The sequence below is a fragment of the Pelodiscus sinensis genome, chromosome 6 (assembly GCF_049634645.1).
Source record: "Pelodiscus sinensis isolate JC-2024 chromosome 6, ASM4963464v1, whole genome shotgun sequence".
Classification (NCBI taxonomy): domain Eukaryota; kingdom Metazoa; phylum Chordata; order Testudines; family Trionychidae; genus Pelodiscus; species Pelodiscus sinensis.
In genome coordinates, this window is record NC_134716.1 from 100,138,785 (window position 1) to 100,165,858 (window position 27,074).

At 38.5% G+C, this 27,074-nt stretch overlaps 1 protein-coding gene across 3 annotated transcripts in view; it reads right to left on the bottom strand.

Moving 5' to 3' along the window:
* PARP8 (poly(ADP-ribose) polymerase family member 8) overlaps nucleotides 1-27,074 on the bottom strand; it is a 223,055-nt gene that overhangs the window by 136,642 nt on the left and 59,339 nt on the right. The window contains exon 1 of one of the 3 annotated variants that reach the window (XM_025179680.2): nucleotides 23,596-24,437. The exons of the other annotated variants lie outside the window; for them this stretch is intronic. Within the exon in view, the coding sequence (XP_025035465.1) occupies nucleotides 23,596-23,681 (86 nt within the window). The 5' untranslated portion in view covers nucleotides 23,682-24,437. Of the gene's footprint in view, nucleotides 1-23,595; nucleotides 24,438-27,074 lie in introns of those variants that run through there. 3 annotated transcript variants of the gene reach the window in all.

Sequence of the window (27,074 nt, forward strand, 5' to 3'; positions counted from 1 at the left end):
TCCCTGGGGGCGGGGCTAGCAGCCACTGTATCAGAGGCAGAAGCACAGAGTGCTAGGCGGGAGCTGGTCTGCAAGGGCAGTCAGTTTAAAAACCAGCTGCCCTCGCAGACCAGCTGCCTGTCGCCCTTTTCTGCTACCTCTGATAAAGATGCAGCAGTGCAGGGATGCAGCAGCCCCTGTCTAAGAGGGGGTCTGAGCTCCCAGACCTGGTACGAGCTGGAACTGAGCCAGGATGCCTGCCTGCCCAGCTCCTAATACACTTTAAATACAGAGCCGCAGCAGGGGTAGGTCTCAGATCCATCGCAAGCCAGAACTGAGCCAGGCTGCTGGCCAGCCTGCTAAAAAATGTACTGGCAGGGAGAGGGGGAGAGGGGGAGAGAGAAATGCGTTTAGTCTATAGCATTAACATATACGCTTTTGCTTATCGGTTAATTGACTATACTATTACATCCCTAATACAAAGGCAGAAGCGCATTCTGGCAGGAGGCTCCTCAGGAGCCAGGCCAGCAGCACACTGAGCCCCCCCCCCCCCCGGGGGGGCACTGAGTAGCCACTACAAATTTTAGCAGTTACATGGTAATTAAAAATAACTGATTTCTAGCATCCCTAGACACAACACCTCATGTTTTCTGCTCTGCCATAGGAAAAGCTTGTTAGGCCTTTTTCAGCTACTGGAGAGCAAATGCAAAGTTGATAAGGAAACACAGACAGGAATCCAAAATAATCTATACAATTTCCACTTTGACACAGATTACCATGGGATTCACGATTTCTAGTGAAGTCACTAAAGATTTGAGCCTTTATGCCACATAATGAACTGTGATAGCAGAATACATTGAGTTGTGAGGCATACAGTGGAGCCATGGTAGACAGGGCAGTATTTTCATAATCAAATTGACTTTAAGGATCCATTGTAGAATTGACCGAACTGTGCTACTAACTGTTGAAAACCACAGGTGTCCATATTTATATAACAAAATGTCACTTTTATCCTATGCTACAAACAGTACCTTCAGCATAATTCAGATATCTAAACAGCTGTTCCATTAATACATTAGTCTATCTGTGAAAGATAATCTAGATTTCAAATCATCCATTCACTGTAACTTTTTAAGAACACTATGATAGAGAAAACATCAGAATAGAAGATGCTTATAAAGAATGATGCAATTAAGGTTGTTTCAGGTAAATTGTATGGTTGACTATATTTATTTTGCACTCTGAATACACAGAGCCAGCTTATGAAAAGGACTAATCATTTTTCTTTATGGGTGAAGTACATCCAATGGAGAGGGCTGTCATATCCTTCACAATTTAGTGGTCCCAGGATCTCATATAAGTGGCATAAAGGGGCTGTGGATACTATTTAACTCAAACAATAAAGGAGAATGGATCCTCATATTAGCATTGCATCATGGTTCTGTACTGAAAAGTGGATTTAATCATCCCAGCCATTTCATTCTGTTCACATAGGGCCAAACTTAATTGACAAATGATTCATTGGAGCTATGTGAATTTACTCAGCTGAGGATCTGGTCTGCAAACCACAAATACTTTGTCTTTTATGTGGATGTAAGGAATCTCAGCTCAGAGCAGTAACTCATTAATTGACTCCAGTGATTGTTGAGTGGGAGACTCATTATAAATGTGTAAATTAGTAAATGAAACAGATAACAGTTACAAAAGCTGCACACTAATATTAAAAAATATTCGTGGGTGGTTGTAAGAAGCCAGTAAACCTTTATGAATTATAAAGTTTGCAGGTTAGCGAAGTTTGCAGGTTAGAGAAGTTTTACTCTATATTGCATTTCATAGTAATTTTTATGAGTGCTAAGAATTTTTTAGGAATTAAATCATCTTTACTTTTCATAACAAATGAAGCCTCAGATTTGTCTCTTAAGAAATGCTAATGTTATCTATGCTAAATATTATTTATCAGGGCATATCGTTTCTATTATTAACTATCTTACCATTGTAACAGTGAACAGTTGAGCACTGGTTATTAGCTGAATAATGCTGAAACTCCAGTGCCCCAACAGAATCCTAAACCACATTAATTGATGGAAAATTCTGAAAATATAGTCAAAGGTCATATAAACTTCGTTGAGTATTCTCCTTTAATTAATGGAGACTCTGCAGCACATTGATTATTTTTCTGGTAATGCTATTCACAGTGTCTGAGATGATAAATACTAATGAAAATATAACAATGACAAAGACACACAGAGAGAGTATCTGAAAACTATACCAAAGATCTATAATCGCCCAAACTCTTCAAGTGTAAATAAAATAAATATAGTTAGTCGACATTTATTCTGATGAACATTAACTGATGGCCTAATACAGCAAAACACTTAAGCACAACCAAAACGTGAAATGAGACTACTTAGATGCTTCAAGGTAAACATATTTAAATGTTTCACTGTATTAAGGATGTGAAGAGCCAGGTAACTGATTAATCATGTAGTCAGTACAATTTATATTGACTACACAATTAGTTGATAAGGGAAGGTGCTCTGTCCTGGCTCCCATCGGTCCAGGAGCTCTCTCTGCTGCAGCTCTGCAGGTTAAATGTAGTACAAGCTGAGTGTGCAAGCAGCCCAGCTCCTACTACAGTGAAACTGCAGAGTGGGGACCACTACAGCTCTGCATTTTAAATGTAGTAAGAGCAACCTTGCTCTTACTACATTTAAAACGCAAAACTGCAGTAGTCTCGGACTGGCACAAGCTGGGACTGAGCCAGGCTTGCTCAGTCCCAGATCATGCCAGCTCCAGCAACCCTTGCCCATGGGGGGGGTGGGGGAGACCAGCGGGGAGCTGTGAGCCCCCGGGAACAGGAGCTGCTGCCAGAGCAGCCTCTGCCCATGGTCATCCTGCACCACCACAAACAGGGGCTGCTACCAGAGCACCTTCCTTCTCCACCGCCCGCTGCTGCCTTTCTCAGAGGGGGAAAGGCAACACTGTGGAGATGGTGCTGGGGGAAACTGGCTTTTAAGCCAGCTCCCCCTAGTACCGGCTCCTGTTTCCCTCCCCTCACTCCACCTCTGATACAGAGGCAGCAAGGTGGGAGGAGGGGAAAGCGAGTAGTTGAGTACTCAACTTGACTACCCAATAAGCTTAGGCAAGATCCATGAATCCTATACATGCCTATTAAAACATGTAGTATCCCTAATCTGGTGTTCTAAATGCCCTGGTGAAATCAGACAATCATGTTTTCAAATGGATCATACAGGAAAACAATAAGGTTTTGGCTACACCGCGAGTTTTTGCGGCAGAAAAGAAGCACTGTAACCGCTTCTGTTTTGCGCAAAAACCCCGTTTTGCGCAAGATCCTTATGCCTCTCCTGGCTACACTGCTTCTTTTTGTGCAAAAACCCCTTGCACAAAAGGAAATGGCAGAAATATGCTAATGATATCACAATTTATACTAATGAGTCCCTCATTAGCATATTTTGCCACAAAAACTCGCAGTGTAGACAAAGCCTGAAACACAAAAACACCTTATCTGGGCATGAATGTTTTTCACAAAGTGATCACTTTATATCTGACCTATCAGTCCTAATCTTCAAAGGAAACGTTAAGATTTCAAGATTTGAATATTTTCAAAAGATGAGTCTGAGAGCTTAAATTCATAATACTGCTAGTCACCAAAAATAATGGATTGATCAGAGACTCTGGATTTATGGTTTATTACAACAATCTATAACCCCCTTCTTTGATTCCTTACAGTATGTACTAACTACTTATGCTAAATAATCTGTTCCACTTTGCATTTTGCTGTGACTAATGCTATGTCTAGACTTCAGACTTCTTTCAGAAGAAAGCTTTTCCAGAAGAGATCTTCTAAAAAACTATTTCTGAAAGAGAGCATCCACACTGCCAAAGCACATGGAAAAAGCAATCTGCTTTTTCAAAAGATAGTGTCCATTCAGTGTGGATGCTATCTCGCATTTAAGCTGTGATTACTATGGACAGAGTGGCCACCAAGGTGCATTATGCTTTTTCCTCTTTAGTCTTCTTTCGAAAGAACTCCCTCTTTCCCATTCACAACCGCCTTTTTCCGAAACAGCTCTTTTGGAAAAAGGCTTCTTCTTCATAGAAAGAGGTTTACCGCTGTTGGAAAAAAACTCCTCTTTTCTTTCTATTTTTTTTGAAAGAATGCAATTGCAGTGTGGACATAAGTGAAGTTTTTTCGGAAAAATGGCCATTTTTCTCAAAAAAACCCTCTGTAGTATAGACATAGCCTAAGGGAGTACTTTTTCCAGACCTTAAGAACTATTTATTATTCAAAAGCTTGCCTCCCCTCACCAACAGAAGTTGGTCCAATAAAAGATACTACCTCATTCACCTTATCGCTCAGTAAAATATCAATCAGTAACAAGATTGTTTGCATTATATTCAGGCTTGAAGAAATCTGAATTGATCCACGATTACAGATACAAACTAACCTATTGAGGACAGCAGTAACACAGGAATGCCCAATGTTAGTACATTTGGCAGTTGTGACCAACTAATCTCAAAACAAACAGCTGACTAGGAAAATCCTGACATCATTGTTGACCAATTAGCATTCCCCTACAGCTTAAAATGCCATTCACTTTCTAGAACTGTGTCTAAATCATCACAGTTCCATTTAAATCACCAGATACTAAAATCAGCTTGTTGTTTACTAGCCATAAAAGACTTTCACTATGACAAATGCTGATCCCAGACAACTGTACTGGAATTCTAGAATCCAGTATAATCAACTAATCTAATAAAGAACTTATCAATACTGCAGAACAGTCTGTGTTTTGTAGCTGTTTGACTCTTTAATGCCTATAAGATAGATACCAAAATTAATATTTAGAAATATTTGAATAACATGCAATATCAAGCCCATTTATTGCCCAAAATGAAATAAAATTGGGCAACATGTTTTAACTAACATAATCAATAGATAATGAAATACTGTGACTGTACCAATGTAATATATTCCTGTCTCCAAGATAGCTCAGGAACTATTAATGATTTATCGTTAATTCTGATATGCCATAATATACTTTGACTTTAGCAAAGCTTTTGACAGTCTCCCACAGTATTCTTGACAGCAAGTTAAAGAAATATGGCCTGGATGAATGGATTATAAGGTGGAATAAAAAGACAGCTAGATAGTTGGGTTCAACAGGTAGTGATCAATTGCTCAATGTCTAGTTGGCAGCTGTTGTCAAGTGGATCTCCCCAGGGGTCGGTCGTGAAGCCAGGTCTGTTCAATATCTTCAGTAATGGTCTAGATGATGGGATGGGCTGTACCCTCATCAAGTATGCAGATGACACTAAATTGGGGGGAGATGTAGATATGCTGGAGAGTAGATATAAGGTGCAGAGTCACCTAAAGAAATTGGAGGATTGAACCAAAATAAATCTGACGAGGTTCAACAAAGACAAGTGCAGAGCCCTGAACTTAGGATGGAAGAATCCCATGCACTGCTATAGGATGGAAACCAACAGGCTAAGCAGTAGTTCTGCAGAAGAGGACCTAGGAATTACAGTAGAAAAGAAGCTGCTTATGAGTTAACAGTGTGCCCTTGTTTCCAAGAAGGCTAACAGCATATTGGGTTTCATCAGTAAGAGCATTCCCAGCAGACTGAGGCTACATCTACACTGCAGCCTTCTGTCGGTAGAGACCATGCAAATAAAGTGCTCATTAGCATTTGCCATGCTGTCATTTGCATATTCTCTGCCAATGCTTTTTGCAGAAGATGTTTTTGTACAAAACAAGCAGTGTAGATGTGGCCATTTTGCGCAAAAAAACCCTTTTGTGCAAAATCCCTTATGCGTCTTACACCTATACCCCCTCCCAGATCTGGCACCCCAATCTCCTGCCCCAGATCACAATCCCCTCCTACCGTAGGTCACATCCCAAACCCTTGCACTCCAGTCCCCTTTCCTACTCCCTACCAGACTCCAGTCTCCTTCCTGCACCCCAGTCCCTTACCCCAAGCTCCCTTCTGCACCCAACCTCCATTCCAGACCCCGCAGCTCAATTAATATCATGGAAGAGTGTGGCCCTCAATCACTTTCCAAAATCTTAGAGTGCCCCTCCCATTAAAAATTATTGCCCACCCTTGCCATAAACCAACTTTTTATTTTAAACTTTCTGGGAGTTAAACAATTTGAGAGGTGACCTCCAGGATTTCCATTTATTGAAGAGACATATCGTCTCTTAGGAGACTACACTCTGATACAAACAGTCCACAATAAGTACTGTATTTCGATAACTGAGCTCAGGCATAAGATCTCTTTATAGTGTGTTTGACATTTGGATTCTCTCTGGTTAACAAGCTCTCTCCCAACAATAACCAATAAGCAACATAGTAAAAAGATAATATGTAAACAGGTATTATAATAATTATTTATATTGTGCTTGTTGCTTTTATATAAAAAGTTGTAATCCAATTAAAATAAATAACTATGTATTCTGCTTGTGTTTATTTGTTCTATAGCAATAAACACGGTCCATTTAGTGTAGGTAGAAAGAGCCATATACAACCAAACAGAAGTATATGGAATCACTCCATATTTGCACTGATGTAAATCAAAACCGAATCTGACCCAGTGGATTTATTCTTTTGCCACTGCCTCTATTTTTCTTTTCAAAGAGTCTTTAATGAAACATCATGAATAACAAAAGGAAACTGTGAACCTTTTCTAGTTACCAGATACTAACATGTACGGTCATATATTAATGCTCCCTGGAGCAGTGGTGCCCCAACCTATGCAGCACTAATGGCCTCTGTGATAACTTATTAGGAGTCTGAGAGGCAGAACTAATTTGTATGTATATTTATATCACTGTACACAAAGATGTTAATCAGAGATAAAAGGAAAATATTTTTCCTTTTGCAGAGGATTACAAATATACACAGTGCTTTAAAATAAAAATAAATTAACAAAAGCTTAGAAAGAACAAAAGAAGGAGCTTCAATGAGAAGGCTTGTATGGCTTTTCTAAAAATCAACTTAGATGACTGATACCCCTTAAAGTTTCAGCGGGTAGCCGAGTTAGTCTGTACAGAAAAAACAACAAATTGTCTGGTAGCACTTTATAGACTAACAAAACATGTAGATGGTATCATGAGCTTTCCTGGAGTACAGCCCACTTCTTCAGATGACCAAAGTTTTGAGTTTAGGTTGTGCAGATCCAAAATAAATAGGAGGGGGGAGAGGAAAAAAGGAGTTGGGGTGGGAGACAGGGAGCAGAGGGTATAGAAAATCAGTAAGTATCTGAAGACTGGGTAGTTAAAACGAAGCAGATAAGAATCAAAGAATAAGAATCGAAGTATACTATCAATTGACTGATTCTTATCTGCTTCATTTTAACTATCCAGTCTTCAGATACTTACTGATTCCCTCTACCTTCCTGATTTTCTATACCCTCTGCTCCGTCTCCCACTCCCCTCCTTTTTTTCCTTCCCTCTCCCCTTCTCTTCCCTCCTATTTATTTTGGGTCTGCACATCCAAAACTCAAAACTCCAGTCATCTGAAGAACTGGGCTGTGCCCAGGAAAGCTCATCTACATGTTTTGTTAGTCTATAAAGTGCTACCAGACCATTTGTTGTTGTTTACCTCTTAAAGTGTCCATCAATATTCCCTCTAATCTTTTCCATCTGTGTGCAGAATACATTTTATGTGCACCAAAGCATGTACGAATGTACACCAATAGAAACACAAACTTAGCCACGGGCACTTTGCTAATCATCTAGGTGATATCTGAATTTATCCTGAGGGGCCACAAAGTACACAGCTTACAAGGAAAATTGGTGGCCATACATATTGCGGATTTGAGTACATTAACCAGTTGCTGTAGGGTTTGATCTGCTCTGACTCACAATATAAAAAGATTCTTCTTCAAACATTCTTCAAACATTCTGTTCTTCTTCAAACATTCTCTGCAATGCTCCCCTTTTTAGGAACCTAGGCCCAGAAACTTCAAGGTATTTGGGCAGCTAACACTCACTGATTTCCATGGGAATTAGGCACCTGTATACCTCCAAGGATCTGGTCCTTAGCCATTGTCATCCTGGAACTTGGGACACTTTTGAAAGCCGTGAAAGTTCAGTAGGAATATATACAAGAAACTGAGGGCCCACTTTCCTCAGTCCTTCCAAACTCTAAGCAGCTCCAAGCTCAGCAAATCCTTTTGCCCCTTCTGTTGTCACTTTGTTGCTCACGTTACAGATTTTTTCTGGTCATTATGTTACTTAAAACTTTAGGATGCTGCAGAAGAATATATGTAATTGTGTGATTCTGCAAAGCTGTCACACTTGTCAGTAAGGCTCAGAAGGTGACGTGTTTGTTGATCCAGGGTCATGATTTATTCTGACACCACTGGAAAACAGTGATTAAAATGATGCCCATCTGGTAATAGTAAGATGCCAGTGTCTCACCCACAAACTAATTGCCAGAAGTCTGTAGGAGAGTGGCATTTTCAAGAGAAACACACTAACGTTGGATTCACTCTCCCTGCCAAAAAGCTCACGTCTCAATTCAAAATCTTCTTAATAAAATATGATACCCTTAGATACTCCCAGTGACTCTGATTTTCCTCTTACTTACCCTGCTTTTATATCCATGAAACCCCATTGACTTCGCTGGTGTTATCCCTGGTCACGGCAGTGACAGAAAAAACATGTCTGTCAAATAACATGGATGGATAGACAGATAAAAGAAATCCTCAGACAAATCTACACTGAAATGGATTTAAGATTGAGAAAGTATCATTTATACTAAGGGTAAAAACACTGGGGGTGCATCTACACTGCACCATTATTTTGAGATAACTAGCGTTATTTCAAAATAAGAATGTGAGTGTCTACACAGCCATTCCATTATTTCAAAATAATTTTGAAATAACTGATGGCTTATTCTGAAATCTGTAAACCTCATTCTACAAAAAATAATGCCTATTCTGAAATAACTATTTCGAAATAAGGCTTGTGTAGATGCTCCACTGCTGCTATTTTGAAATAGCCCCTCGCCAGGGCCATTCTAAGTTATTCTTCCCCAGTGCCTCCTGGGGCTCTAAATTAAGATAGCACGTCTACATTAGGAAAGCCTGCCTCAGACTAATTTTGAGACTTCCCTGCAGTATAGATGTGCTATTTCGAAATAAGCTATTTTGGAATAACTATTCCAGAATAGCTTATTTTGAAATAAGTGTGCAATGTAGATGTACCCTGGGGTATTGTAATTATTTCCAATACAAGCATTGAAACTCAGGACATTCAGAGTTAAGGTAAGCAGAATCGTGAGTCTTACTCATTTACAGCAGATACTGAACCTGATGGTTACAAAATATGTTTTCAGTCCTTAGTAAATACAGGTTCAATCTCTCTAATCTGGCACTCTTGGGATCTGACTGGTGATGAACCAGAGAATTTGCCAGGCCTTGGGAGGTCAATATTGTTTAGCAGCATTACCAATACTTCCACTGCTTACTGGGCTCTTAGAAGGCATTTAGGGGTAAATTAGAACTAAATAACAGCTAACAACACTCAGAGCCAGGATTGGTGGCTATAAACATATTTTATGGGAACGTGGGAAACTTTGCCAAACACATAACAAGTGGACATCCAGCTAACTGAAATCATGCTGGACTCCACATGTTTCCAGACCAGAGTGTGCCACACTATTTTAACCTGTAATACAGTTATTATATGATTGTCATCACCAAAGTCTTTGATAGAAAGAATGCATTTTAAAGACTAGATTGGAAGAAGGTGAAGGTGTTTAGTTGATGCACAACTAGAGTCATAGGGAATTACATAAAAATCTGACAGAATGGGTTGTGTTCTCAGAAATTAACTTCAGCCTACACTCCACTGAAAGAATGGTGTGGGTGGAGAAGATATAGTGGTCCTATGTGATACTATCCATCTGTCTATTCACATCCTCGGTATTACAAATTATGAATACAGTGAAACCTTTGTTATCCAGCACTCTGTTAAACAGAAAACTTTGTTAACCGGCATTGCCCCCAGCCACAATACTGTCACATCTTCAGGTGCACAGGTCTGGCTTGGTTTACCATGATTGGCTTAACAATTTTTATTTAAGAAGTACTAATCATCTTTAACTCAAAATAGAAATGTGAGACCAACTATATTGGTAGTATAAAACTACCAATATTAAAAACTTGAGTTTTACTATTATCGTCCATTGGTTTCTCCTAGATTGATGGAACCCTCAGATAACCAAAATTTTTAGATAACCATAATGCCCTAATCTCTGAGCATCCTGGATAATACAGGTTTTACTGTATAAGCTGTAATTTTAACTAAAATATGTTCAATGACTGTCTGTCAGAGAGAAACAAATCTATGCTAAAAAAATTACATATAAGTAGTAAACAGACCCAATCAAGCTAAAAAGGGGTGAAAGCAAACCACACAGCAGGCAACAGCATGGCATCTACACCCAGCAAGAGAGAGAAGCTTGGTCTGAGTTTTATTTTTCAGAAGAATCCATTTGAAAGGTTTATTGGTCTAGCGAGAAAGAAAGGCTGAACCTCAAGTCATAAGCCACAAAATTAAATGCTTTTATACAGTATTACTGTATTATAAAAGAGTAGAGAGTGAAGTATTTTCTGGAAGCTGGCACACTGATGATTAACATCATTCTGAAACGTATTTATTGTAGAGTATTCTAATACTATATAAGAAATTATGGATACTCATTGCTATTAGACTGTCTTTCTGTCCAGACAGAAGGGAATGTCAAGGCTATATATACCTATCTCTTATGTAAATTAAGTCTGGTGGAAACAAATCATGTAAGTCAACTTATTTAGAAGTCATATAGGGTATGTCTACAAGGCAAGAGTCCACATTCCCAAGCCTGTTATTTTGAAATAATGGGCTCGTTATTTCGAAACAATAAGTCCTGCTTGTGAAGAGGAATAAGCTTATTTCAAAATAGTTATTTTGGGAGTTATTATTTTGGAATAACTTATTTCAAAATAACCTGGTAGTGTAGACATAGCCATAAGAGAATGGGAAGCCCACAGAGAGAGTGTGTCTATACAGCACACTTAACTCAAAATAAACTACGCAAATTGAGCTATGTCAATTGTGTAGCTTATTTAGAAATTGGGAGCATCTAAACAGCACTTATTTCGAAATACAGCACTCTTCTCCAACTTCCCTTACTCCTCAGACAGTGAGGGTTACAAGAGTCAGAGTAAGAAGTCCTCCAACTTGATAGTATTCGACATTATTTTGAAATAATTGCCTGCTGTGTAGACGTGGACTAAGTTATTTCAAAATAACGTTAGTTCTTTTGAAATAATGTTGCTGTGTAGACATACCCAAAGGGAAGAACCAGATGAGATCCACTTTCAGGTAGACACAGGAAACAGAGCACACAAGAGGGCTTCCCTTCAACTGAGGCTACATCAGACTACAATGTTTTATCAGAAAAAGGCACGCAAATTGCGTTCTGCAATTTGCGTACCTTTTTCCGATAGTTTTGTCAGAAGAGGCTTTTCTGAAATTTGTCCCGTCTACACTGGGCCAAATTTTGGAAAACCCTCCTCTTTCGGAAGAGCCCTTCTTCCTCGTGGAAGGAGGAAGATAGGGCTTCCAAAAGAGTGCGTCTGCTCTTCTGCAAAAAAAAGCGGCGGGGTTTTTCCGGAATACCGAAGGTCTAGACATAGCCTGAAACAAAGTCAGTGAACTATGGGACATATAAGTAAGGCAGAAGCCATCTTACACATGCATCGCTAAACAGATAAAAAGGAACAGAGCTCTTGCAAACTGAGAAGGATGGGTCATAGAATCATAGATCTGGAAGAGACCTCAGGAGGTCATCAAGTCCAGCTCCCTGCTCAAGGCAGGACCAATCCCAACTAAGTCAACCCAGCCAGGGCTTTGTCAAGCTGAGACTTTAAAACTTCTAGGCTGTGTCTAGACTGGCCAATTTTTCCAGAAAATCAGCCACTTTTCCGGGAAAAACTTGTCAGCTGTCTACACTGGCCGCTTCACTTTCCGCAAAAGCACTGACTTCCTACTGTAAGAAATCAGTGCTTTTTGCGGAAAAACTATGCTGCTCCCGTTCGGGCAAAAGTCTCTTTTGCGCAAAACTTTTGCACAAAAGGACCAGTGGAGACAGCTGAGATTTGTTTTCCGCAAAAAAGCCTCGATCGCGAAAATGGCAATCGGGGCTTTTTTGCGCAAAAGCGCGTCTAGATTGGCCACAGACGCTTTTCCGCAAAAAGTGCTTTTGCGGAAAAGCATCCATGACAATCTAGACACGCTTTTCCGAAAATGCTTTTAACGGAAAACTTTTCCGTTAAAAGCATTTCCGGAAAATCCTGCCAGTCTAGACGTAGCCCTAGAGATGGAGATTCCACCACCTCCCGAGGTAACCCATTCCAGTACTTCACCACCCTTCTAGTGAAATAGTTTTTCCTAATATCCAATCTAGACCTCCCCCACTGTAACTTGAGACCATTGCTCCTTGTTCTGCCATCCATCTCTACTGAGAACAGCCTCTCTCCTTCCTCTTTGGAACCTCCCTTCAGAAAGTTGAAGGCTGCTATCAAATCTCTCCTCACTCTTCTCTTCTGCAGACTGAACAAACCTAAATCCCTCAGTCTCTCCTCATAGGTGATGTTCTCTAGCCCCCTAATCATTTTGGTCACCCTTCGCTGTACCATCTCCAATGTGTCCACATCCTTTCTATAGTGGGGTGCCCAGAACCGGACACAATACTCCAGATGTGGCCTCACCAGAGCGGAATAAAGGGGAATAATCACTTCTCTAGATATGCTGGCAATGCTCCTCCTAATGCAACCTAATATGCCATTAGCCTTCTTGGCTACAGGGGCACACTGTTGAAACATATCCAGCTTCTCATCCACTGTAATCCCCAGGTCCTTTTCTAAAGAACTGCTACTTAGCCAGTCGGTCCCCAGCCTGTAACAATGCTTGGGATTCTTCAACCAAGGGAAGTTTGAAGTCTCTGAATCTGAGTATAGGTGATAAACCTGCTTAGGAAAAGATTTTTTTTTACCTAAGACAACAAAGGAAGCAAGCACCTTGTACTTTCATGGAAAGTCCTGCCTGAGGGAAAGCCAGGCACAGCTGGGCAAAGAATGACTGGTGAGAGAAACCGTCTTGTGAAAAAAACCTGCATTTTGCTAGATTACATTTTAGATATTTAGAGCATATTTTGTTTTGTTTTACTTGTAACTCTACCTTCATTCCTTATACCTGAACTCATTTAATTCTCTGTGTATTTTGTTAATAAATTTGTACTTACACCCAGTTAAATTAATAAACTGTGATTTGCTTTGTGTCTTTAAAGGAACAAACAAATTATATTCTCTGAACTGTCCATGAGAGGGAATTCTGGACTAGGATTGTGTTTGGGTCACGCTGCAAGCTGCAGCCAAGGCTGCTAGAAGCCAAACTGGGGCTGGAGACACGCTGCTGAACCAGGGCTGGCTAGCAAAGACATATGGCCTCTGGTTGAAAGGGACCTATTTTAGAAGCTACTACAGCAAGGCATTGTGAGGCATCCAAGGTTACAAGGCAGGTGATGACATAATCCCTCAGTGGTCTGGACTGCATTCCAGGAAGTGATATCCTCACAGACCATCAGGTGTGGAGTGCTGAATGGGCAAGAGGCATGGCTAGCTCACCAAGGAGATACACTGGGTCTGTCAGTAAGGCCTCCTCGGCAGTCTCTGCTGATTAAATCCTAACTAACATAGGTGGATGTTGAAGAAAGATAATATCTCCTTGGGGAGAAAACCCTCCCTGGGGGTAAACTAACTCACAGTGTGTAACTTACATCTTGTAGTGACAGCTGCAGTGAATCTAGCCCCAAACTGTGACCTGAAGTGCAAACATACATAAATGAGCTAATTTCACTTTGTCAAGTATCAGAGGGGTAGCCGTGTTAGTCTGAATCTGCAAAAGCGACGAGGAGTCCTGTGGCACCTTATAGACTAACTGCCCACGAAAGCTTATGCTCCTACACTTCAAAGACCCACTTCGTCAGATGCATGTCACATGCATCTGACGAAGTGGGTCTTTGCCCACGAAAGCTTATGCTCCTACACTTCAGTTAGTCTATAAGGTGCCACAGGACTCCTCGTCGCTTTCACTTTGTCAAGTAATTCCTGGTTCTGTTTACATTTTGTAGAATACAGAAATATGAACTACAAAGTAAGAGTTATTCTGTTAATGTTATGTAAGATATGGAAAGCATCTATAGTTACCTGTAGTTTTCATTACCATTTCCTTAATAGGGTATATAAAATTATGGGCCAGATCTTTATTTGTTATACATTTCTGATGCTTCATTGACTTCCATAAAATACGTCGATTTATGCCATCCAAGGGATATGTTTAAACATATAATAATATGGAAGTACAGGTTGGACCTCCCTAGTTCGTCACCCTCGGAACCTGACCGGTCCTGGATGAGGGATTTTGCCAGACCAGAGGAGGTAATTTCTGGCCCTCTTGCAACAAGCCCCCTCCAGCCCTGGTCCCCAGCCAGCTCATACCTCTCTCTGGTTCCAGCTGCAGCACTCAGCAGGCACACGGCCTCTGCGCTCCTATTCCTGCTGCCATATTGGGCAGCCCTACTACCGCGCATGGAGCTCCCACTGCCCTGACAGGAAGCCCCACTGCTGTGCTCAGGGCTGGACTTAGGCCAACTCACCCAATTCCCCCGAATCGGGCCCCACGCCTAAAGGGGTCCTGTGCCCTGAACCCGGAAGTGTGCCGGGCACACTGCGGGAGGGGGCATTAGCCCGGGAGGAGGAGTGCGGCGGTTGCCTGAGCCACAGGAGGTGTGAATTTAGTGCAGGGTTCCCTGCACTGCTGGGGTGTTAGCTACCTCCAGGGCTTGGTGGGGGAGGTAGCTGGGGATTTTTTGTGTGCTGGTTTTTTTTTTTTTGCTCAACCAAAGAAATTCCTGGGCCCTCCACTGAAACTTTTGTGTGCATTTTTTTTTGTTTGTTTGTTTGTTTTTCTTTTCTCAACCAAAATTGCTGCGGGGCCCTGTTGAAATTGTTCGAATTGGGCCCCGCACTTCCTAAAGCTGGCCCTGGCCACGCTTCCTTAGACATACCCCTAGATGGCATAAATCAGCATATTTTATGGAAGTTAATGAAGCAACAGAAATGGTCCTGCCAGACCAAGGATGTTGCCAGACCAGAAAGTCCCAGTTAAGAGAGTTTCAACCTGTATTATAGACAATTAGTTTGGCTGGGACAATCTACAACCACAACGGTCTCTGCTACACACAGACAGACTTGCAATTAACTGCTACTGATTTCAGGAACCAATTATGACAATTTGCTCAGAACTGATGGTAAAAGTGTCTAGAAAGTGAATATTTTAAACTCTCTTGTGAATGCCTTATACCATACTGTAGAATTTATCATGTCAGATAACCCTAATACTATTTCTAACAGTGGCCTTAATTGATGCTTCAGTTGAAGATTTGAACAACCCAGTGTCATTGGCTGATTATGCATGTTAATTAATATTAATTCTGGGGATAGGGGTGAAAATTCCTAATTGACCCCACTGATGACCAGTTTATGCCCTCTGGTAGAAGGATCAATAAAGGATTAATATCTTCTAATTTTTATCCTGACTAATGTAACTGAGTCCTATTCTCTTCCTATACAGCAAGTGCTTCATCCTTATTAGTTCAGCATGATACTGAGGCTTTCTACTCATCCATTTCTGCCTTGAAGCCAGATTGTGATAACTGCCAAAAGTATTTATGCTCAATATCACTATGTGTTTGTTGTCCTTGACAAAGGCCAGGTTTTGGCTGAATTGTTGGATCAATGTATGTTTTCTCATGCCTGAATAACAGTAATTCTTTACACAGTGGTATTTTTTACAATATCTATTTACTGAAGTTTAATACATGGGACACAATATGGTCTCCAGCTATCCAAAATAAGAGGGATAATATAAAGCAAACAAGAAACAAACTGGTATTTTTACAGAAGACTAAGACTTAGATACACCAAAACATACTAATATTTGTTTGTTTTTTCTAAGTTATAGTTGGTTGTTTGTATGTTTGGGCTTTTTGTGGTTAACAGATAAATACAAAGGGCTATACAAGTGGAGTATTTGCATTTCTTTTAAATCATTGTCCACAACATAGCACAATGTGTACAGCAGAGGAATTTGTTAATGAGAACAATGAAGAGAGAAAACAAATATAATCAGGGAACAATGAAATGGCAAAATCATGGGGTAATAGGTAGGGATGTGAAAGTGTAACCATGTACATAGTTGGCTCATCCGTTAACTTTCACAGTTACACGCAGGCTCCTGGTTCACACAGGGAGTGAGCTGCCCCATGTGTAACCACTGAATTTTTCAGCAGTTTACTTAAACACATTTTAACATCCCTAGTAAAAAGGTCCTTTTAGGTCAGTGACAATTTTAAAAATTATTTAGATAAATATCCAAATTGTGGTCTCATTTAAACCTATACAATCTTACTGATGTTAATAAGACTGCACAGGTGTAAATGAGAGCAGAATTTGGCCCACAGACCCTATCACTATTTCATTTTGCAAAGCGAGCATTTAGAAAGACTGAGTAATATACCAAATAGCACACTGCTATTAGTAGTAGTATGGAAGTAGGTCTGTAAAAGGGTAGAACTAGTCCCTTTGGTTAGCTGGTTCTTTTGACTCCCTAATTTTCATGTTTGACACCACATACTGAGCTCATTTGAAACTCCTCTTGGCATCAGCATTGCAGTAATTTCCTTCTTCAGAACATTCCTCCTAGTGTCCTACAAACTTGGCCCATCTTTTCTTTCTCCCCATTCAACCCACATATGGGACCTATTCAAGATCCTCTTAGAAGATATGAACCTAATTACAAAATTCCAGCAACCTGAAAAACAAATGAGCCTCCTAAGTATAACGTTCTACAGTGTAATTTAAATATAGAACCTCATTAAATTTCTATAAAATCTTATAGGTTTAAATAACTAGTAAATTCTGGAAGACTTGTCCTGGAAAGAATGACTCTTCCCTTTTTAGACTGCAGGCTCCACAGATAATCAATTATCTCAGTATTTTTGTGTACTGTTTTCATGAGCTTGTGAGCTCTTTATGGGTGTAAAATAACATGAGATGTAAAGCAAATTTTTCAGGATTCTACACATCTACCAATCTCCGCAGATGTGGATATTTGTGGATCATTTATGGATTTTGATCCAAATTTTATATCTAGAGTCCTGCAAACCTGTGGATATCTACTTTATATTCTCAGATATCTACAGACAATGTTTGCAGATTGTGGAACAGAAGTAGATATAAATGTTGTATACACACAGGGCTCAAAAGATATGATCCTGGAACTAAAACAATATGACATGACAGGACCTCATATTGTTGCCAGTTAAATCAATATATACCCTTTCATGCATGTTCACAGTGGTTCTTCATTTTAAAATGCTCATTTTTATCCTCAGTTAATGATTTCACCAATAAAATGCTTTGAACTATTTTGGTTAACATCCAATGCTGATTCAATATGAGTGACATATGAAGGCTTTTTCATATGGCTTTAAAAAATTATGTTCTTAAAAAAGGCTTCAGTAACAACCTAGTACCCAGATACTAAGGCTGAAAAAGATACAGAAAGAAAAGTACAGCTTTGACTACTGGCATTCTAACTTTACCCTCTGCAATAACAGATAACTGATAAGAATGCATGAAAAAAAAGCTTTCATTCTTAAATTGCAGGTCTTTCACCATTTAAGAAAGTACTCTAAGATGAGCATGTCTTCAAAGATAGCAGTAATAAAACAGAACACTATACTTCATAGCTCCCCTAGTGTGAAAAATCAACTGCATCTTGATTCACTGAAATATTCAGGGCCATATGAAACTCTCACCTATTCTGCTGTAAACCTACAGTAGATCTACTCACGTCAGTGAAGTTACTTCAGATTTACATCAGTGTAACTGAGATCAGGAGTTGGCTCTCAGTAATTGTTTTTATGACATAATAATCGTTCAAGATTTTTAAACAAACCTTCCATAAACTCCTGACACAAAAGCCTTCCCAAATCATTTCATATCTTCACTAAGCATGGATGGTTAAGAGGCCTGATCCAAAGTTAATATGTCAACATTGAAGATGGGGGGGGGGGGGGGAGAAGAAACAGGGAGCATGAACAAGGTCAAAAGAAAGAAATAAAATATTCTATAATTTGCAGAAAAGTTTATGCTATTAAATGCTTTTGCTCTTATACTGATGGAGTGAAAACTATTTCTTTAATTATATACCACCTGAGTGTTTTCATTCTGCACCAATACATTTCATTACATATAAAGCAAGTCTGTGGTTTACATTTGATAAATGCTTCCACTATTTGGGATGAAAGTCATAAAGTTTTCTTGTGTTTTTTTCCCAGTTCTGTAATCAAGGCAAGTTCTAAGAAACCACAATGGAAGTGTGCTTCAAAAATTGTCAGAGAATTTGGCCCCGAATAGTGATGACCCAATTGTTGCTCTGAGTGACAACCCACACCAGGAGATTATGTAGGAACTATATCCAGGTGGCTTGTAGGAAGGGGGACACTAAAGAAAACTTTAGCAGTGTGCCATGTCCTTTCCTCCTGCTAGTTGGCCTGGACGTGGGTATACCCATGGATCACTCCTACTGGGACATATACTGTAGCACACAAAGCAGGACAAGTGTTATGTAGGCAGCGTGCTCAGGGAGTATAAAGCCTGATTCAAAGCCCACTAAAATTAATGACAGTGAGTCTTTCCATTGAGAACCCAGCTCATAAAAATGACAACTGTGCCCAGCCCCTAACAAGAACGCAACGGGGGAGTACTTTTCTTCCCCACACTTGTTCTCATGCATAAAAGCTGGACACAATCTCGCTCTTAGTTGTTTGACTGCAGTGGGGGCCTCCCAAAGAGTAAGCAATATAGATTCTACGTACACTATTGTGGTGTTTTAGATGCTGCTTGTAATTATTAGGACTGGGAGCACTGGCTGTTGGGAATCTGGAAGCACAGGAAACAAGCAGGAGGGGGGAGTAGATGGGCCAGGCCTGAGTGAGAGCTACAGAGGGGAGGAGCAGCAGCAGCTTTGTAAAGAGGTTTCACCTTTGGTAAATAAAGGCCTGTTGAAGTTTGTTAGTACCTTGCTTGCGTGATACAACTATGCAGAGTCACATACATGGTAATCTTTATCAACTGCTCTAACAAGTCTCTGAACTTATCTTTAAGAGCGACTTTTAACTTTCTAATCCTCTTTTAGATGCCATCAGTCTTCATTCAGTGTGGTTTTCCCTGAATAAGAGAATATGCTGATTATTGTCTCCTTTTCATGAAGACAGAGACTAGCATGGGTGAATTAAAAATTCTGTAAAAATCCTTAATAGTTAGAATCAAATAAGATGTTCTTGCTGAAAAAAAATGTTCATTAATACTCAGTGGTTACACACTTCACCATGATGTATCTAACGTTCAGTCAAAATTATAGCGTAGAAACTTTCTGGATTTACTCATGTTGCAATCATTTTTTTTAATTGTAAGTGAACTGAACTCCTTCTGTAATTTAAAATTTACTTTGCTTACAGCACAAATTAAGAAAGTGATTTTGTTTGTAAAATATTAGGTTATCACTAAAAACATATGAGAATATTTCAAATCTAAACCATTTTATGTTATTTTACAGTAGATAATCAAAAAATAAACTAATATGTATATTAATCTAAGGGGAAACATCAGCTATAGCACTGCTCCCTTTACAGACAAATTAAATTTGTTTGTCTTATCATATTATCTCTTTAACAATGATCACCCAGCAGTCTGTTTTAGGCACCTGATGTGTTAAAATATGATGGAAGCATAGAATGAAGTTTCTGAAAATATTTCATACATATATTCAATCACTTTTTCAAACTGCATGCTTAGAAAGGATATAATACTCTTGGAGCCTAAATGTATGCACTCAAGTCCATATTTTTGACCCTATATAAATGGCCTTATTTTCAAAGATGCTGATAAGCCACAAAGTACCACTAACCTTGTGGCAATTTTGGGTGTTTAGCACCTCTGAAAATCAGGCCACATATTTAGAAATACAAGTTAATGTGCCTAAAATTAGGAACCCAAATCTGAATATTTTGTCTTGAGCACTCTGTTGGAGGAACACTCCACTTCGCAGTATCAAAACATTCACTGACCTCGATAGGACCAGGGTGGGAACCATAATCCTTCTAAAACTATTGTAGATAGTGATGAGGATCCAATTTATTTCAAACATTAACGAGTTTCTAATAGTTGGGAAGGAGAGGCATCAAAAAGAGAGAAGAATTTTCTAGAAAGGGATATCAGAAAGGAAATGTGACTAAAATTGAGTAAAACTGAATTATTGTTTTTCCTCGTCTCTTAATATTTGTATTTAATTTTCTACAACTTTTTACAGTTTCCTTTCAGGTGAATCACTTACATAAAGAGTAATATACTGAAATTTTTAAAGCGCCTACCAATGAGGTATTATGGAGAAGTATGTACTAACAGCTGGATGTGTTAAAAAAGTTCCGGTATATACAAACATTAATAGTACTGTAATTAGTAATAAATACAGATGAATAATGCTGTCAGATATTGGCAGGAGAACAAAAACTCTGCTATTAAAAGAGATTTTAAAGCTGAAATAAATTCTAGCTAAAACCCTTATGCAAAACTGGTTTAAATTGGGCATGTTCCTGCCCCTACTCTTAGTTCAGAAGTCTCACTGAAATCCTTGCAAGTTTTGCACACAAATAAAAATCAATACCATTCTGTGGCTCATGATTGTTTTATCTAAACTAGCCTACCCAGACAGCTCTCTCATATTGCAGGCTTATCCCCAGTGTTCTAAGAATATATTCTCCCACCAAAAATACCAATCCATGCTTTTATGGGAAAATTAAGACAAAGAGAGGTTATACAACTTACTGCTTATTGTGGAATAAAAAGTGAGCCCATGAGCACAAAGCTGTGCATGTATGTTTTATTCATCCTTACTGTGGCATGAATTGGTTTTGGGGAAACAAGTATGCCTGAAGTACTGATCCTACAACCCATAGGACGGTGGGAGAACCAGCATCAAGAACAATTTTCTTTCAACAGTAGTTTTATTCCCTAGCCTCAGAACATTCTTTTATGAATTCATAAACAAAGGACTCTCAACAAAAACAAATCACTCAGAACAGTGGGTTCCAATTTTTCAGCTTTTACGCTATTTGGGAGCAGAAATGACACCACTCCAATTAAGCAGTAATTGACCCTGCCGTTTCCCCCCTTTTACTTTTATATCTCAACCTTAACCCTCTCATTTCACAATAAGGGGTTTTATGAACAAAGGCTTGGGGAGCAACTTTCTACCTTGTCACAAAAACTTCAGCAGTATTGTATAGTATTGTGTTATAACTCTCCTGACTGATAAGGCTGCCTAAAAAAAAATCAAAATTAAAAAAAGTAGAATTACCATGGTACCACTGGTGACCAAAATCTCTGTTGCAATGCATTGTCTAAAAACATGGCAAATTCTAGAGCTGCTCTGAGAAACCTGAATGGAATCATATTCCATCAAAATTGAATCTCCATGAATTCAGGTAGATTTTGCCAGAATTTAATTTAAGAAGAAAATCAGTAAGTAAGTTCCAAGAGTATAGAAATGTCTCATTTTCAAATTTTTAGAATGAAACATTTTGATTTTTCATTTTTTATTTTGGGTAGTATCCACTATCTATTTTAGAGAATTTGTCTGTCTCTCTGATGAAGAACTTCTCTGAAACTCTAAAAGCTAGGATCACCAAATGTGGTCTACAGCTTTTTCTGATCAGAACTAAAATCAGCGTAAGGGTTTGGTTGTGCCAGGAAAATCGGATGTATCTGGGATGGAAATGCTTCTCATAAAATCAAATAGAAAAGAGAATCACCAAAGCAGGTACAGTCCTCAAAATGACCATAACTGAACAGATGTTGAAAGAAAGTGAACCAAGATAAGCCAGAAAAATAGGAGATACTTGAAATAGGATTGCTTCTGAATAAACCTTACAGCAAAGCAATAAAAAGGAGAAATTTGGTGTAGTGCTCTGTTTTGGCACAGCTAAATCAATGCTTAAGGTTTGAAAACTAGAAGAAAATGTTACTGGAAACCAAACTGACTAGAGCCCATTTTTTGTTACAACATAGTGAATGATAAGAGTTTATAGGGATAAACAAAAAATACACTCAATGGAATTCCCATTTAAAAAAAATACTAAAAAATTAAATGGAAAAATGTTAACAATCGCTTTTCTAAAAAATCCAAAACAAAAATTAACTTCATCAAAATAACACTGCATTTTTTGAAAAATCACTTAAATAAAGCATGTACATTTTCCTTTTATTTTTTTAAAAAAGTCATTGAGTTATGGAACCGAGCAATGCCAGGTAAATCTGCTTAGTACAATATAGCGCAAAAGTAAAAATCAAAACAAAACTCTGAATGTCCGAAAACTAAATTCAAAATTTCCTTTCATGGAGAATGTCAGTCTTTATGCAGTTCAATACATCTAGACTTTTGAAATGCTTGGTTTTCAGTACAATTCAGAATGAAGCCAAGCTTCAAAATCCTAATATCCTTAATGAAACAGAATTTCCACCCTCTGTACAACTCTAGTAAATTAATTTAAGAAGACTTGTGGATAGACATAAAAATCTTGCAGGTATCCCAATAAAGCAATTTAAGTGAGGTGCTTTGGTATTATAGTAACAAGCACCATGAAAAAAATGATATTGATATAAAAAACAGAGGCAAAACTTTAAAAAAGATTATAAATGTTTACATTTTACCATAACTTTAAGGAAGAATGCAGAGGAAAATTCTTATCTCAGAGCTAAGTGATCTTCTTAGACAGAAATTCAGCTTTCCATGCATGCATAGAATTGCCATAGTTATAACCAATCTGCTGATGTAGGAAGGACAGAACAACAAAGTCAAGAGCCACCACCGAGGCTCTTGAAAGGGAGAATTTTGCCGACAAGATTGAACTATGTGTTTAGATTTCACAGGCCTCATGTTTCTTTTAAAAATGCATTAGTAAAAGATCTCTTCTTCTCATAAAAATCTTCATTTTCACAGTTCTTCACTGCCAGCAGGAGTTACGTACATATGTAAGGGAAAAGCACTTGGATCATCTTGTTTATCAGGCAAAAAAGAAGCATATTCTCTCAGGACAACCAAACATTCTTTTCATGCAAACTAAGTCAAATTATATCTATAACCTGAAAACATCACAGCATTCATTATGTGGCTTCATTACAAAGGTGACAGATCAGCAATCTGTTCAGTCTGCTGAGTTTTGGAAGAACCAATGTGCCACAAAAAGAGATATTTAGTAGGACACAGAAATAAGGGATTTTAAAACAGATTCTTAAGGTTCTAATTTTAACATCCTTGTTAGTTCTTCCAACACAAAGCATAAAGAATCCAGCCATTTCTGATATTCTGCTAGCAGCAGTTAAATAAGGGTAAATCTTGCACAGTCACAGTACCTGAAGGAGCATGTCACTTGGTGAGAAATATCTTTCAATTTGCTATGACTTTCTAAAAATGAAATTAAAAATGAGTAAATTGTCATAAAATGTGCTTCATATTTAGTGATCACATTATACAAGAAAGATCGGTTTCACTAATAAATTCCTAATTACAGGATTCCGAAGCCAGCAAGAACCCCAGAACTGTCAAAAAAAACCACAATAATTTAGTGACAGAAATGTAGCCGTGTTAGTCTGGTGTAGCTGAAACAAAATACAGGACTATGTATATATGGTATATATGGTTGTGATTATTTTCTTCAACTATTTGATCTGAGGAAGTGGGTCTGGCCCACGAAAGCTCATCATCTAATAAACCATCTTGTTAGTCTTTAAAGTGCTACATAGCCCTGTATTTTGTTTCACAATAACTTAGAATGTGATATGAACACACAGTTCATTTTAAAAAGATGAAGTGCTATTCAAGGCCAAAATGATTGCTCATGCTTCATGGGTAAAGGATTATTTATGATAATTCATGCAATATAAATATATTTGCTCTTAAATAAATGTTTTTTCCCCTGTAACTTTTAAAGAAAATTCTTTCAAATGCTGGCCAGTCCACTGTAGTCATATTTATGTCCAGCCTAAACTAGTACCATATTGTGTAAATCAGTGGCTTTCAACCATTGCAGAATACTGTACCCTTTTCAGGAGTTTTTCTTGTGTACCCATAAGTTTCACCTTACTTGAAAACTACCTGCTTACAAAATCAGACATAGAAATATAAAAGTGTCAAAGCAACTATTACTGAAAAATTGCTTACTTTCTCTTTTTACCATATAATTATAAAATAAATAAATTTGAATATAAATATTATACTTACATTTCAGTATATTTTATATAGAGCAATATACACAAGTCATTGTCTGTATGACAATTTAACTTGAAGTGACTTTGCTAGGGTTTTTTATGTAGCCTAGCTGAGTTGATGTACCCCAAAAGACCTATGAGTACCCCCAGGGGTCCACATAACCCTGGTCAAGAACTACTGGTGTAAATATTATAGCAGTTTAATACAGTTTATAGGGATACATGGTGTAATTGATGCACATACGAAAAAATATTTCCCATCAAGTTCAGTGGAAGTGCTGCACGTAGAATGATGGTAAGATTATGCCCATAGCCTATAGGGCCTGACTAGTCTGTACATCACACAAATGGGAATTAAAAATAATTCAGCTGAAATCAGTGTAAGTGATAACAAGATGAGGACCTGAGATGAGTAGTGTGCCACCTGGATCTTTCCAGCAGCACACTAAGTATTAATAACATATGATGGGACAGGGCAACTTACCAAGAAGAAAGATACAATGCAGTTAAAGTGAGACAATCTCTCCCTAAGTAGAAAAAACACTCACAAATATGAACTTTAGAAAAGTTTTCAATAAAGGGGCCAGTATTTCAGCTAAGTATGAAGCAATCAATGTATGTTGACTTTCACAGAACTACACTGATTTATAGCAGCAGAGAATCTGACTCTGAGTGTACAAGATAAGACAACCAGTAAATAAACTTTATATGTCTAATGGACAGAAACATTATGAAAAATAATTCTCTAGGTCTGTTTAAACTGATGCCTTTATAGCTAGCCTTTACATAACACTAAGCAGTCCTAGAAAATGGTCATTGTTCAGTTAAATAAAAAATACTCTACTTAGCATCAGAGATAAAACATTTTCATGTTTCATGTGTTTTGCTCCTCCACTGTAAACAAAGTAAAACCTTGCTATTCACTAGCTTTGAGTTTCCAGGGCTCCCTGAAAATATAGTTAAAGGAAGTAAAGCACTGAAGATAAAATTGCAAAATGTGACTATATATAATAATATAAAAGCTTGTAATCTCCCTTACCAAATAATCCATCCCTTAGCCAAGACTCCAAGTACATCCCTTGTCCCATTTCTTGAGCGCATGCAACAGTGGAAGATATAAAATCAGACAACTGGAGGTGATAAGTTTGGGAGTCTCAGAGGGTAGCTATGTTAGTCTCTAACTTTAAAAACAACAAATAGTCCTAAGGCACCTTAAAGACTAATACACTTATTAGGTCACGAGCTAAAACCCACTTCATCAGATGAGTTGGAATGGAAATCACAATTTTTCTGCCTTTGAGATTTGCATTTCCAGATCAAATACTATGAATGAGACACATCCAGCATGACTTAATTAGCTTCATTGGCACTGGTCCTACAATTGACAGGTAACTTCTTTTGCTGTTATATATACTCTGGACTCTATAATTTCCACTCCAATTCATCTGATGAAGTGTGTTTTACTCACTGAGAAAGCTCGTGACCTAATAAATTTGTTAGTCTCTAACACTACATCTAGACTGTATCACTCTGCCAACAGAGAGATGTAGATTAGGCACATTGAAATTGCTAATGAAGTAGGGATTTAAATATCCTGTGCTTCATTAGCATAAGCATGGTCGCCAGAAAAAAATGGCAGTCTAGACGCAGATCTGTCGAAAATAAACCTTTATTCGACAGATCCTGTAAACCTCATTTTTTGAGGTTTCGAAAAAAAGCGGCACCCATGTTTATGCTATGAAGCACGGGATATTTAAATCTCTGCTTCATTAGCAATTTTGATGTGCCTAATCTACATCTCTCTGTCGACAGAGGGATGCAGTCTACACGTAGCCTAAGGTGCCACAGGACTGCTCCTTTTTTATATTAGGAGTATTAGCTTCTAATGTGCCATAAACTAATAAAGGTTTTGCCATTTACAGGCAATTCCTGTCTACAGTACCCAAACCAATTGCTAGTGGGTGGCAAGGAAACTAGAGTTGTTGTAATCTGGACAGGTTTGGGGTTGGTGGTCAAGATCAGGGAATGGAATGCCCAATAAAGGCAGTTAAAACTTAAAGGGGATACAAAACTCTCAAATAGGGAACACACAAAAGCTGACTTTGGGTTACATGTGGAAGTATTACATCCTCCGCTGCCCTGGATAGTTCCTCTGCAATGAACCTGGTTGACATGGGGAATCAGAATTGCCCCTTAATGCTATGCACTTTATACAAAAAGAAAGCATACACAAAACTAGGCTGCCAGTGTACCTCTGTATACTACTGATATTCTGAAAGATTGGAAAAAAACACAAGAAAGATGAGAAGTTAGTGTGAATCCCTCGTTTTAAGCTACTTATTATTTTTAAGGTTGCATCTACACAGCACGCTAAACTCAAAATAAGATACACAATTTGCACTACGCAAATTGCATATCTTATTTTGATTGAATTTCAAAATAATGCTCTATTTCAAAACATCCCTTAACCCTCCTGGAACAAGGGTTACCGGGATGGAAGAACGGCACACCCATTATTTCAAAAAATATTTTGAAATAATGGGCAGCTTGTGAAGATGTGGGGTAGCTATTACGGGATACCAGAGGTATCCTGAAATAGCCATGCAGTGTAGAAGTACCGTAAG